This window comes from Cololabis saira, chromosome 6 (genome assembly GCF_033807715.1).
Source record: "Cololabis saira isolate AMF1-May2022 chromosome 6, fColSai1.1, whole genome shotgun sequence".
In the NCBI taxonomy this organism is placed as follows: Eukaryota; Metazoa; Chordata; class Actinopteri; order Beloniformes; family Belonidae; genus Cololabis; species Cololabis saira.
Window position 1 is genome coordinate 46,541,280 of NC_084592.1, and position 14,079 is coordinate 46,555,358.

The window sequence follows — 14,079 nt, forward strand, 5'->3', positions numbered from 1 at the left end:
CTCACACTGTGCAATATTTCCTATTTCCTGTCCATAATGTCTATATATATTTAATGTGCAATACTCTTCCATCCTTTCAGTGCAATATTCTTCCACCCACCCAAGTGCAATATTCCTCCACCCATTCATTCATGTACATTTTTATTTTATTTTATTCTCCCATTCACTCTTTCCTTATAGTGTAAATATATATATTTATGTTTACTTTTTTTGTTCATTTTTGTTGTGTACAGTCTACTTGTTTATATAGTTTATATAGTCTTTTTGTTTTGCACTTTGACGGAGCTGCTGCCTAATTCCATTGTAGAAATATAATGATAATAAAGGCTTTCTATTCTATTCTATCTATTTAACATATCAACCAATCAGAAGAAGGGGCTAATTTACACCAATGAAAGTCAAGGACTCGAGAGACTCAAAACTAGAGGAAAATAGAGGAAACTAAAGGTAACTAGAGGAAACTAGAGGAAACTAGAGGAAACTAGAGGTAACTAGAGGAAACTAGAGGAAACTAGAGGAAACTAAAGGAAACTAGAGGTAACTAGAAGTAACTAGAGGTAACTAGAGGTTTCTATTATGATGCCGGGCGGAGGACGTGGACGTAACCCCCTCTGAGTCAGGATAACTGTCGTGTGTGTAGTCGCTAGTGTGCGGATCGCGCGTGTGCGGTTGTGGTGGAAGTGCTAACCAGCACGTTTATTCACAACTCGTCTAGAAACTGAGCCAATCAAAACAACACAGGTTTTATTGCGCATGAATTTCAGAGAGATTGCATCATTGTCCAAACAAAGGTTAAAAGTGAAAAGGACAGCACCTATGTGCCGTTTCTCTACACAGCTGAGCTTGCTTCATTCACAGGAAGTTAGAATAATAGTTGTGCATCATCAGCGTCCTGATGCATCGCAGCCGTGTTGAACGCACATGTGGCGTAAATGTTTCTGCAGAAGCAACATTACGAAGCTTGTGGCTTAGAACATTTCACAAATATCAATAGCTGTAAACACAGATGATGCTGTTTGTTGTTTAAAAGGAGAGACAAAAACAACTTTTTTCATTACTCTTCATGAAAAAGTGTCAGTATGAAAAGAGTTCAGCCGAATTCCCGTGGATTCAAATGTGTCCCGGCGCTCAGACGCCCGCTGAGACGCTAGCGTCCTCGCGTCTCCTTTCCTCGGCTCCTACGTGTGGTCCTGCCGGTACGACCTCCGGTCCGGGAGTCTCTCATTGGTCGAGGCCAGAATGGAACTGTTGAGCTGGATTTTGTTTCCGTCGATGAAGTCCTTGGACGAGCCCTCGGGCGACGTCCTGACGGCGCTGGAGAAGGACATGCTGACCTGCAGCTTCAGCAGCTTCAGCAGCTTCCTCTTGTAGCCCTTGCAGGCAAAGAAGTAGATGAACGGATCCAGGCAGGAGTTGAGGTTCATCAGACACACGGTGATGTGCAGCGACACCTGGAAGAGAGGAAACTAAAGGTAACTAGAGGAAACTAGAGGAAACTAGAGGAGACTAGAGGAAACTAAAGGTAACTAGAGGAAACTAGAGGAAACTAGAGGAGACTAGAGGAAACTAAAGGTAACTAGAGGAAACTAGAGGTAACTACAGGAAAGTAGAGTGATCTAGAGGAAACTAGAGGAAACTAGAGGAAACTAAAGGTAACTAGAGGAAACTAAAGGTAACTACAGGAAACTAGAGGAAACTAGAGGTAACTAGAGGAAAGTAAAAGTAACTAGAGGAAACTAGAGGAAACTAGAGGTAACTAGAGGAAACTAGAGGTAACTACAGGAAAGTAGAGTGATCTAGAGGAAACTAAAGGTAACTAGAGGAAACTAGAGGAAACTAGAGGTGACTAGAAGTGACTAGAGGAAACTAGAGGAAAGTAGAGTGATCTAGAGGAAACTAAAGGTAACTACAGTGTTGGACCACGCCCATATGCTCATGTGAACTCTGAACTTATAAATGCATGAACATTTTGTGAATGTGTATATTCAACTTTGAAACTGCCCAGCCGAAAATCGGCTATAATGTGCCTCCTAAAATGGCCGCCTTGCCATGAACTATAACCCCCAGCATGCCTTGCGTGGGGGGGGGCGGCGCCTACAAGCGGCGCGCATCCAATCGCAAACGAGGCACTGATGACGTTACTGCAGCGCGCGTAGGATCAAAACGCCATCGCTGCTCCTTTTTCTCTCTCTTCCCCACAACATCTCGTCCTGGAACAGCTGGATCTTTGGCTCCGGGCCAAGATCCCATCTTTCTCTCCCCCCCGGGCTGGGGGGAGGCAGGAGGCCCGCATCGGACCGGGCCCCGCGGGGTCCGGCCGTTGAAGCGGTGGTCTCCGGGAGGCTCCGGCCTCTCACTAAACTCTACCATCTTTAAGTTTTACAGATCCGAGCTCATGACGCCCACGCGCTCCCGGCCATCAGATTGGGACACCGCTGCGACTGAACGCTCCGACTGAAGCCTCCTTCCCCGCTCCGAGCCCCTGTTTGCTGACCGCGCAGGGATCAGAACGGTCTCCTGGGCGGACGGCCGGCGTCTTGCCCGGTTGTGAGCTTTCCCGGGGCCTGGACGGCCGCATGTCGGCGACCGGCGAGCAGGGAAGCACGGCAAGGAATGACCGGTCCCCCGCCACGCCTAGGAATGCGTGAGAGCCTCCGTTGGTCCGGAAGCACGGCCCGGCACGAGGCGGCCCCGCCGCTGTCTAATCCGTTTCAGGGGAAGGGACGGGACGCGAGAGCCTGACTGAGAAACCCCCCAGCAGGACCGCGACCCCAGTCGACAAAGCCCGCAGGTACCCGATCCGGATCCCGAGGAGACGTGAGCTCATGAGCCACGGTGATCAGTAGGACTAAGAGCGGTTCAGAACTGAGTGTGAAGTCGTGATACCACAGAGTCCTGCCGTCTTTAAACACCGCAGCCATCTTTGTGCAGCCACAATGTTTTAACCCGTAGATGTTCGTTGATATCATCTTTGTTATTGCTTTGATTTCTTTTTCATTCCATGCATTTAACTTTCATTTCATTTTTATGGTTTGTTGTTTTTCTTAATTAATGGTTTTATAATGATGTACTGTGCCATCAGGATTTATTTGGGTATTTATTTACATCTGCTTTGATACCCGTATGTAAATAAATTCTGATTGATTTTTAATGAGTGGTTTTTGTTGTTTCATGCAATTTTGGTCACATTCTGATTGTTTGAGCAGAGCCAGTGCTCGAACTGCACGCCTTTAACATTATTCATCAGTAATAACAGCTCTTACTGTGTTCTGGTGGTTAATCCCTATTTTGTGACAGATTTTCTGCTGTTAAAAGTTATCATTTCCCTGGACTACGGCCCCAGGGTGGTGCCCCATTCGAGGATTATTATCATTTTGATAATTCAATTTGATAAATTTATTAATTATTAATAATTATTAATAATATTCATTAATAGCCTTCGATAACTGAACAGCTTAGCTAACCCGCTGTGGCACAACAAGAGGAAACTAAAGGTAACTAGAGGTAACTAGAGGAAACTAGAGGTAACTAGAGGAAACTAGAGGAAACTAGAGGTAACTAGAGGTAACTAAAGGTAACTAAAGGTAACTAGAGGTAACTAGTGGAATCTAGAGGTAACTAAAGGTAACTAGAGGTAACTAGAGGAAACTAGTGGAATCTAGAGGTAACTAAAGGTAACTAGAGGTAACTAGAGGTAACTAGTGGAATCTAGAGGTAACTAGAAGTGACCAGAGGAAACTAAAGGTAACTAGAGGAAACTAGAGGTAACTAGAGGAAACTTGAGGTAACTAGAGGAAACTAGAGGTAACTAGAGGAAACCAGAGGAATCTAGAGGTAACTAAAGGTAACTAAAGGTAACTAGAGGTAACTAGTGGAATCTAGAGGTAACTAAAGGTAACTAGAGGTAACTAGAGGAAACTAGTGGAATCTAGAGGTAACTAAAGGTAACTAGTGGAATCTAGAGGTGACTAGAAGTGACCAGAGGAAACTAAAGGTAACTAGAGGAAACTAGAGGTAACTAGAGGTAACTAAAGGAAACTAGAGGTAACTAGAGGAAACTAACCTGAAATGCCGTCAGACTTGCGCAGTCAGGGCTGGACACCAGCTTCCGTATCATGTACTGCAGGATGTCCAGGTGGTAGGGGCTGAAACAGACCACGAACACCAGCGACACGCAGCAGATGACGCCGATGGCCTTGCGGCTGCGGCCCGACCGCTCCATCAGGTGGTTGGCCTTGGCCGTCAGGTGCAGCTTGGAGCAGAGGACGGAGTAGCACACCAGGATGGTGACGACGGGGAAGACGTAGCCCAGCGTCACCGCGCCGATCAGGATGGTGGCGATGTGCTCCACCTTCTCAAAGTTGGGGTATTCCATGCAGGTGACGAAGCCGTCGGGCTCCTCGTTGGTCATGGGCATTCCCACGAGCGGCAGCGTCTGCGCCAGCACCAGCAGCCACACCCCGACGCAGATGTAGCGCACGTTGCTGACCTTCCTGAGCCGGGCGAAGCGCAGCGGCAGCACCACGGCCACGAAGCGGTCCACGCTCAGGCAGGTCATGAAGTTGACCCCTGCGTAGGTGTTGATGTAGAAGATGAGGCCAGAGAGCTTGCACAGCGCCTCGCCCATGGGCCAGTGGAAGCCCAGGGCGTAGTACACGATCCTCACGGGTAGAGACAGCGTGAACAGGATGTCGGAGATGACCAGGTTGAGCGAGTACAGGGTGGTGGAGTTGATCTTCTTCACGTTGGGCCGGATGACGTGCAGCGCCAGGCAGTTGCCCGATAAACCCACCAGGAACACGATGCAGTAGAAGAGTGGCATGAGGACCCGGGCGTACGCCCGATGCTGGTACAGAGTGCTGCAGGTGAAGGTCTCGTTGGACTCGTTTCTGGACGACATCTTGGTGGTTCAGGAACCGGGAACTGTAAGATGGAAAAACAAAACGCTCAGATCTCAGATCTTAAAGGGGACCTATTCTGAAAAACAGGTTTTTTCTTGCTTTAACATATATAAAGTGTTTTTTTCTTGCTTTAACATTTATAAAGTGGTCTCCCCCCGCAACTCAGAGAAGGAAGAAAACAACCAGATTCTGCAGTGTCTGTACAGCCGCCCGGATGAGCCGTCCAGTGTGATGTGGATCTACGAGCCAATAAGATTCTGCTCCTGTTGTTACGGAACGACGGAGCGATGCGTGAAACCACAACTAACTCTGGCCGGAACAACAACAACAAAAAAGTTGAAATGTCGAAATTAATGTTGAAGTACAATTTCGAGAAAAAAGTCAAAATGTCGAGAAAAAAGTCAAAATGTCGAGAAAAAAAGTCGAAATGTCGAGAAAAAAGTCGAAATGTCGAGAAAAAAAGTCGAAATGTCGAAATTAATGTTGAAGTACAATTTCGAGAAAAAAGTCAAAATGTCGAGAAAAAAGTCAAAATGTCGAGAAAAAAAGTCGAAATGTCGAGAAAAAAGTCGAAATGTCGAGAAAAAAAGTCGAAATGTCGAAATTAATGTTGAAGTACAATTTCGAGAAAAAAGTCAAAATGTGGAGAAAAAAGTCGAAATGTCGAGAAAAAAAGTCGAAATGTCGAGAAAAAAGTCGTAATGTCGAGAAAAAAAGTCGAAATTTTGAGATTAAAGGGGACCTATTCTGAAAACCAGGTTTTCTCTTGCTTTAACATATATAAAGTGGTCTCCCCTCAGCAACTCAGAGAAGGAGGAAAGCAACCAGATTCTGCAGTGTCTGGGCAGAATCTGGTTGCACTGCAACCAGACCTGCCTGCTGTGCTGTTGCCGTCCCTGACCCACCAGTCTGGCCCTCGGCAGGAGGGTCCCCCCTTACGAGCCTGGTCCTGCTCAAGGTTTCTTCCCTCCTAAAGGGGAGTTTTTCCTTGCCACTGTTTGGCTTAAGGTTTTTCTCCCACTAGGGGAGTTTTTACCTGCCATTGTTTATGTAATAATTGCTCGGGGGTTTATGTTCTGGGTCTCTGGAAAGCGTCTAGAGACAACTCTGTTGTATTAGACGCTATATAAATAAAATTGAATTGAATTGAATTGAAGTGTCTGTACAGCCGCCCGGATGATCGTCCAGTGTGATGTGGATCTACGAGACAATAAGATTCTGCTCCTCAAAGTTAAGGAACGAAAACGCAATTTACATCGGTTGGCCTCCGATGCGTGAAACCACGCCCACAACTAACTCCGCCGGCCGGAGCTTCCGCCATTTTTCCGTAGCGGTGTGTCGCGTCATTCAGGCAGCCAATCAGCACAGAGCCTCATTATCATAGCCCCGCCCACTCAGAATCCTGCATAGATGATGAGGTTAGAGACTGGGAAGATAAAGATATGGCTCAGAGGCTGAATTTCTAATTTATTTAGCAAAAACAATCAAAAGCTTGTTTTTAAGACATTCAAGGCTTGTTTAGAAGCCATAATAGGTCTTTAATTTTCACGTTCTGCCTGTGTCAGGAAGAAACGGCTGCATTGGGATTGTTTCCCGCTGGGTCCCGAGGGACCCAACGCAAATCTGGGGGGAGTGGGCGGTTTGAACTTTGCTGCGGGCGGCTAAATAAAAACACTGCAGGATCGGGATGTAGCCTAGGGACAAGATGGAAATCAATGACGTGGGTGCACGGGTGTCCCCCAGGGGTCAGTATAGAGGGTTTGCATTGACGTCACTTTCCCACTGGACCAGCCCCCTTACTCGCACTGAGTGGTAAAACATCAGCAAAAATGTCTACAACTAGTGGAGAAGACGGAATAACAGCTGATTATCGGCTTAAATTAGCGTCAGTTGGACTTGACAGTGACCCGTACAGTTACCCCAAGAACCAGTGGTCCATGGACATTAATATTTGGTACAGTTACCCCAAGAACCAGTGGTCCATGGACATTAATATTTGGTACAGTTACCAAGAACCAGTGGTCCATGGACATTAATATTTGGTACAGTTTCCAAGAACCAGTGGTCCATGGACATTAATATTTGGTACAGTTACCAAGAACCAGTGGTCCATGGACATTAATATTTGGTACAGTTACCAAGAACCAGTGGTCCATGGACATTAATATTTGGTACAGTTACCAAGAACCAGTGGTCCATGGACATTAATATTTGGTACAGTTACCAAGAACCAGTGGTCCATGGACATTAATATTTGGTACAGTTACCAAGAACCAGTGGTCCATGGACATTAATATTTGGTACAGTTACCAAGAACCAGTGGTCCATGGACATTAATATTTGGACACCAATCCAGTTTCCTGATATTTATATGTACTTAATTTCTACGCTGGGGAAATACACGAAGCAAAGCTTGAAGGCTTACAAAAGTCTTGACGCTTGGTCCGACTTCAAGGCAGGATTTGTTGGTGAAATTAAAGTGATGAGGACACCGAACTTTATGATTTGACCGTTTAACGTTAGCTACCCAAAAATCCAACATTACCTGATACAAAATGGGAACCGCAAATCCACGTTTCGGTGTCTGGAATCCAGTTGTTTCTGTGAATTGCAGCGATCCATTTATGTCTCTTAAGCTTATTTTTTGGTAGTCTGTAAAACGATTACTCCAATTTCTTGATAAATCTATGAGTACAGTCGATCGCACAACAACTCTTTCACATTTTAGATGTTTTCCAGTTGCTCAAACTGAAAGTTTACGCTGACACTCAGTCTTTCTGACACTCAGTCTTTCTGACACTCAGTGGGCAAAACCCGCTGTGAAGTTGCATCTGTGACGTCAACATTCCCTCTATTGGGTCCGCTTCTTTTCACCATCTACCTCCTACTCTTGGGCTCAATCCTCCGTCACCACGGGGTCCACTTCCACTGCTACGCCGATAACACACAGATCTATATCTCCTCCAAACCCACCACTACTATTCCTCCCGCTTCCCTCACCAACTGTCTGGATGGCATCAATACCTGGATGAGCAAAAATCACAACCCTCTCCTGCTCCGCCCATCATCATCGACGGCTTCTCGGTTCCCTCCTCCTCCCAAGTCAAGAGCCTCGGCATCATCCTGGACAGCACCCTCTCATTTGCACCTCATATTCACAACATCACCCGGACTGCATTCTTCCACCTCCGCAACATCTCCAGACTCAGCACTGTCCCAGTCCAGCACCTAGGCATCCTTTACCGTTCAATAAACTGTTTCACTCTACAGACGAGGAAAAGAATTGTCACACAACTGTTATTACCCATTTTAGATTATGCTGATGTTGTTTACCAGAACACTAATGAATCACATCTTCAACCCTCAATGTCATTTACAACAGTCTCTGTAGATTTGTCTTAAGGTGCCCAAACTGAACTCACCACTGCTCCATGTATCGATCATTAAACTGAACTCACCACTGCTCCATGTATCGATCATTAAACTGAACTCACCACTGCTCCATGTATCGATCGTTAAACTGGTTTAATCAGCTCAAGAAGACAAAACCACGGGCTCCAACTCAGATTCAAATGTATCCACTTTAGTTATCCATCTTACTTAAAACAATATCTGATTCCATAAACATCCTCATATTCTCTTAGAAACACTCAGAAACTCTTCTTTTTCGTTCCTTTGACGTTTAAAGAAATTGGCAGACGTGCTTTTAAGTTCACTGCCCTCCCTTCCAAACTCACCGACCATCTGCAACTCGTTCAGAACTCGGCCGCTCGGGTCATCATCTGCACTAAGTCATCTGACCACATCATCCCCCTCCAACTCCACTGGCTCCCAGTCAGGGTTGTGCTAGTTACTGAAAAATAGTAACTAGTTACCATTAATAGTTACTAGTAGTTCGAAAAAGTTTTCCGTCCCATTTGCCATGTACCGCCTAGGCAGGGTATCATGATAATCAGCTGCCTGAAAGCGGGTGACTCCACTGTAGAAATAGGTAGCATGTTTTCTACCACATACCGTGCAATTGTTTTGTCAAGTTGTACTTGGCTTACAGACGTCCCTCGGTTCAACTCCAGCCGCTGTTGCTTACATGGAGTGGCTTGATTCACTTCAGATGTGTCCAGGATTTCTTTAATGACAATATCTCCACGTTGCGAAACTCTCCTTGCTCTCTTGGCTCGCCATGACACACACCCACCATGTTTCCTCTGGTCTCGGCTTGTGGGGAAAAAAAGCTTCACTGTAGCTGTCCAGTAATAACGGACCGCTTGGTAACGGTAATTGAGTTACTGGATTTAAAAAGTAATGCGTTAGAGTATTAGTTACCGCCAAAACTAAGGGTGTAACTGTAACGCGTTACTAAATAACGCGTTAGTCCCAACACTGCTCCCAGTCCACTACTGCACCATCTACAAAAACCTCCTGCTCACCTACAAAGCCCTTCAGAACCTCTGTGACCTCCTACATGGATACACTCCCCCCCAGAACAGTGTTTGGATGGAAAAGTCTGATCTGGTATTGTATTACACCCTCCCAGAAGTCTCATTATGATAATAACTCCTCTGTCTGTTGGAGAAACTGTGGGAATCAAAATGCGAATCATCACCATGTTTTCTGGGACTGTCCTGTCATGAAGAGATACACAGAGCCCTACAGGAAATCTTCAAATGTGAAATATCCCTCGAGAGTAAGACCATGTTTTTTGGACACATCCCTCAGGACTGGAAAAAACAGATAAACATTTAATGAATATCCTGCTAGTGGCCTGTAAAAAGACTATTACAAGGAAATGGTTATTAAAGGAGGGTCAACTACGTCACGCTCCATAGGCCTGATTTTATTTTCTCAAGTCAAAGATTGTGTTATGTTGAAAAGATCACTCCCCACTTGTACGTAGTAGTTTTTGGTGGTTTGTCTTTCTGTTCATTGTTTGGACATAAAAGAAAAACATTATTCCGACGTTTAGGACAGACAACAGATGTAAGATAAATGCAGACGTGATGTATCGGATGTGAATGTCTAATGCTGAATGTCAATAAAAAAAGAATACACTCCCTCCCGCGCCCTCCGCTCAGCCTCGGCTGGAATTCCCAACATTCCCAGGCCCCATGGGTGCCCTTCAGCTGCTCGGCACCCCGACTCTGGAACTCCCTCCCGACACACATAAAAGAGACCGACTCCATCACAGCATTCAAAACCCAAATCAAAACCCACCTGTTCAAACTAACTCACTTTAACTGGACACTGTGCACTACTGTACTCTCTGGCACCGAGGGGAGGAAAAGAAGAAAAGAAGAGGAGGAAAAAAGAGACAAAGACAGTGGTAACCTTGCAATAAGGATGATGTCATGAGTCATGACATTATTTGTCTGTTGAAGAACGACGATAACGTCGTTAACTATTAGCATAACATGGTTTGCTAATCAAAAATAGCTAGCGGTAATTGTTAGTTTTGACGTCAGTTAATGTTGGAAGGGCCTAAGCTGTTATGGAAAACAGTAATGTAACTACTCCCACCTTACGTTCCTCAGGGAAATGTGTAAATAGTAGATCTATTCAGCAGGTGTTATAATCTGAAATGTGTTTATTTTTTTACATTTTTATTGACATCTGGTTAGCTCACGTTTTCTTAGCTTGTAATAGTCAATCAAAATGTTATTCCTTTTCCACCCTTTTATTATAGTTGTGAGCCTAGCTGTATGTTGTGTTACAGTTAACATTGTCTAAAGTGTGTTTATAGTGTTAAACTTTAGATCAGTGTTAAAGTCCACATCATTGATGTTATAGCATAACTTAGCATTCCCACATTCTGTATTATACTGCAGTTTACTACTTCTTTGCATTCTGCTAATCAGCATTTCATTGTAATGACAATAAAATTGAATCTTATATAATTTGCATATCAGAAAAAGTACATTGTATATTATACATGTACAGTATAGTGAACATCATGCATGTATCTCTTAGATTTTTCATTTATATTATATTATAAATTATAAATGCAGAAAAATGTGATATTTAATGGTTTGCATTAATGGGCGTGGCCTAACGGCTCAACAGCGCCCCCTAGAAAACTTTGTGCCTCAAGCCCCACAATACGGTTTGACGTACATGCACGAAAATCGGTACACACCTGTATCATGTCACAACTTAAAGAAAAGTCTCTTGGCGCCATGGCCCAAACCCAACAGGAAGTCAGCCATTTTGAATTAATCGTGTAATTTTGGCGCAATTTTTGCCAATTTCTTCTTCGGCCGTTAATACGGCCCAAACCGTAACGTGCAGCCAGGTGTGTTATACCTCAAAATGTGCGTCTCCATCCTGCGACGATGCGCATTACTTTTCTCAGTCAAAAGCGTTACCGTGGCGACGCTAGACGCCAAAAAGCGCGCCCACCCTTCATCTGATTGGTCCATATTTGATAGTTCCTACTTTCTGCCATAACTTTTGAATGGTTTGATATAGAGAGTCGTGTGTATCTCTTGTAAGGTGACCTTGACCTGAAAGGCGCCTCTAAATAAAATGAATTATTATTATTATCATTATTAATTTTCACGTTTGGAGAAGAAAGGAAGTAACGGAGCCTCCGACAACACCGTGATCAGCTGCTGAAATGAAACTTGTCCTGAAGAAACCTTGCACAACAGCACATGTGGGCTGACAATTATAACACCTTTCTTTCAAAAAGGAAGTAAAAGAAACTACAGTCGTTCTCATGACTCTTTTTCTGAGAGCCTGCGAGGGCAGTAAACATTTGGGTGTTTCCTACGTTCCAGAATCACAGACAAATAAATGATAATCACCATAAAAGAAAGACTTTACATGTTTCTCTGGAAATGCTTTTAAATGCTTTTAAAGTGGTTTCTGCCAGGATTGTGTGTTTTTGGAGCTTTGGCGGGCCATGTGGGCTGATTGTGGGCCTGTGTTGGCCTGTCTTGGCCCGTGTGGGTCCTAATTGTGGGCCCATTTGGGCTGATTGTGGGCCCGTTTTGGCCCGTTTGGGCTGATTGTGGGCCTGTCTGGGCCCGTTTGGGCCCGTTTGGGCCCATGTGTGGGCGTGTTCGGGCTGATTGTGGGCCTGTTTGGGCCCGTTTGGGCCCGTTTGGGCTGATTGTGGGCCCATTTTGGCCTGTTTGGGCCCGTTTGGGCCCCTGTGGTCCCATGTGGGCTAATTTTGGGCCGGTGTTGGCCCGTTTGAGCCCAGTTGGGCCCGTGTGGGCTGATTGTGGGCCCGTGTTGGGCCCGTTTGGTCCTGTTTGGGCCCGTTTGGGCCCTTTTTGGCCCATATGGGCTGATTGTGGGCCTGTTTTGGGCCCGTTTGGTCCTGTTTGGGCCCGTTTGGGCCTGTTTGGGCCCGTGTGGACTGATTGTGGGCCCATGTTGGGCCCATGTTGGTCCTGTTTGGGCCCATTTGGGCTGATTGTGGGCCCGTTTTGGCCTGTTTTGGCCCGTCTTGGCCCTTTTTGGCCCGTTTTGGCCCGTGTGGGCCCGTATGGGCTGATTTGTGCCTGCAGAGCCATCTCGTGGTTTTCCGTGAGCAAAATTACTCACAAACAAAACTAAACTTCCACTTCTGCTTCGGCTTCACCAGCCGGACAATCCCCCGCTCACGAACGCTGGCGCAAAACAAAGACTGAAAATGAAAAAAGAAAGAAACACAGACATTTGCAGTGTTTTAAAGCATAAAGTGCATCTGCTTTTGATACTTTAGTGAGTTTTAAAATAACTTTATATGGACTCTGTCCATTTCAGTTCAGTTTAGAATATTAGAAGATGTTTCCCCTGAAAGCAGCATCACCCACTGATTTCCCTCCAGTGGGGGCGACTACGGTGAAGGTTAAAGGGTCGAACTCAAAGACCCGGCTGTGATTTTGCAGGCAGCTGCGTGGCGTTGTACCAGCCCTGCCAGCCCTCGTGTTCTGCGTGGCCTTGTGCATGAGGAAGTGAGCTTCCCCGAGGGGCTCCGGCTCCATCCAAGCCGTTGGAAAGTTGCATTGTTTCACTCAGGGCTATAATGCACTCGCCTTGTGCGCTTGTTTGTACGTTACTGCGAAGACACACATTTCCTGGCTATTACCGGGGAAGTGAAGGGGCAGGTGGGGCAAAAACATGCAAACACACGATTTCCCAACGGCTTTCAACAGCTTGTTGTGTACCGACAATTAAACCATGACAGTTGCAAAAGTGGTTCAACGGGACACCTGTACTTTCAGCTCAGAACGGTCCAACTTTGCTCCAGAGCGGATAGATCTTCTAAAGGCGTCCGTGCAACTCCAGCGTTTCATTCTTTTGGACGAGGAGGACTTCCACGTTGAAATGTGAAGTCAAAACGGAGGTTGTGTTCCAAAAACTTAGGATTTGGACACATTTCCACAAATCCACAATGAGTCCTCTTTTCACTACTTAGCAGACAAATATTCACTTTTAAAAAGACAAACAGCAGAAAACAGACTTACCTCTACTGATGGGAGACTCTTCTGCCGGTCTGATGAAGTCACATCGATCCGGAGAGATCTGGATCAATGTTTGTCAAGAGTCACGGTTACAAAAGTTGTGTCTCAACACGACAACCACGCCGCTTTGAAAACAGCATGAGATTCAAGAAATCATTATCACCATCTGCTGCCAGTCACCATAGTGACAAAATATCCTGTTGTAGGCGCTCTCCCTCTCTCTCTCTCCCTCTCTCTCCCTCCCTCTTTCTCTCTCTCTGTTTCTCTCTGTTTCTCTCTCTCCCTCTCTCTGTTTCTCTCTCTCTCTCGGATGTTGAAAGTCAGACTCAGGACTGATTTTAATTTTTACTGTCTGACTAACAACATAAAGGAATTGAATGACATGTGGTGTGTTGACAAGGTGCTGTGTTCAGTGGAGGGCAGCATGCTGCTCTTTGGAAATATTCTCAGTTGAACTGACAGTTTTTGAACTGAAAGTTTTTGTCTGTGTGTTTGGTTGGACACGTTTTTGAGTAAATAAAAGTGGTTTGAAAACTCAAAAAAAAAAAAAAAAAAAAAAAAAGTGGTTTGAAAACTAGACAACAAAACTCCCTCTCTCCCTCTCTCTCTCTCAATTCAATTCAATTCAATTCAATTCAATTCAATTCAATTCAATTCAATTCAATTCAAATTGGCTTTATTGCCATGAATGGTAACCATTTTTGCCGAAAGCTACATATACATACAAT

At 45.1% G+C, this 14,079-nt stretch overlaps 1 protein-coding gene across 1 annotated transcript; it reads right to left on the minus strand.

Annotated features, from left to right (window-relative positions):
- Positions 1 to 723: 723 nt before the first annotated feature.
- On the minus strand, positions 724 to 13,552 carry gpr183a (G protein-coupled receptor 183a). The gene is made up of 3 exons (XM_061724658.1): positions 13,355 to 13,552; positions 4,064 to 4,923; positions 724 to 1,451 (listed from the first exon to the last, which is right to left on the minus strand). The coding sequence occupies exons 2-3, from the start codon at positions 4,898 to 4,900 to the stop codon at positions 1,179 to 1,181; spliced, it is 1,110 nt and encodes a 369-aa protein (XP_061580642.1). The 5' UTR covers positions 4,901 to 4,923; positions 13,355 to 13,552; the 3' UTR covers positions 724 to 1,178.
- Between the last annotated feature and the right edge of the window lie 527 nt (positions 13,553 to 14,079).

What these genes read in the sequence shown, in the direction of transcription:
- gpr183a (XM_061724658.1), bottom strand. Translation starts at nt 4,900, where the DNA reads ATGTCGTCCAGAAACGAGTCCAACGAGACCTTCACCTGCAGCACTCTG. An exon ending in CAAGTCTGACGGCATTTCAG is followed by an intron (nt 1,452 to 4,063) that starts GTTAGTTTCCTC and finishes CCTCTCTTCCAG; the next exon opens with GTGTCGCTGCACATCACCGT.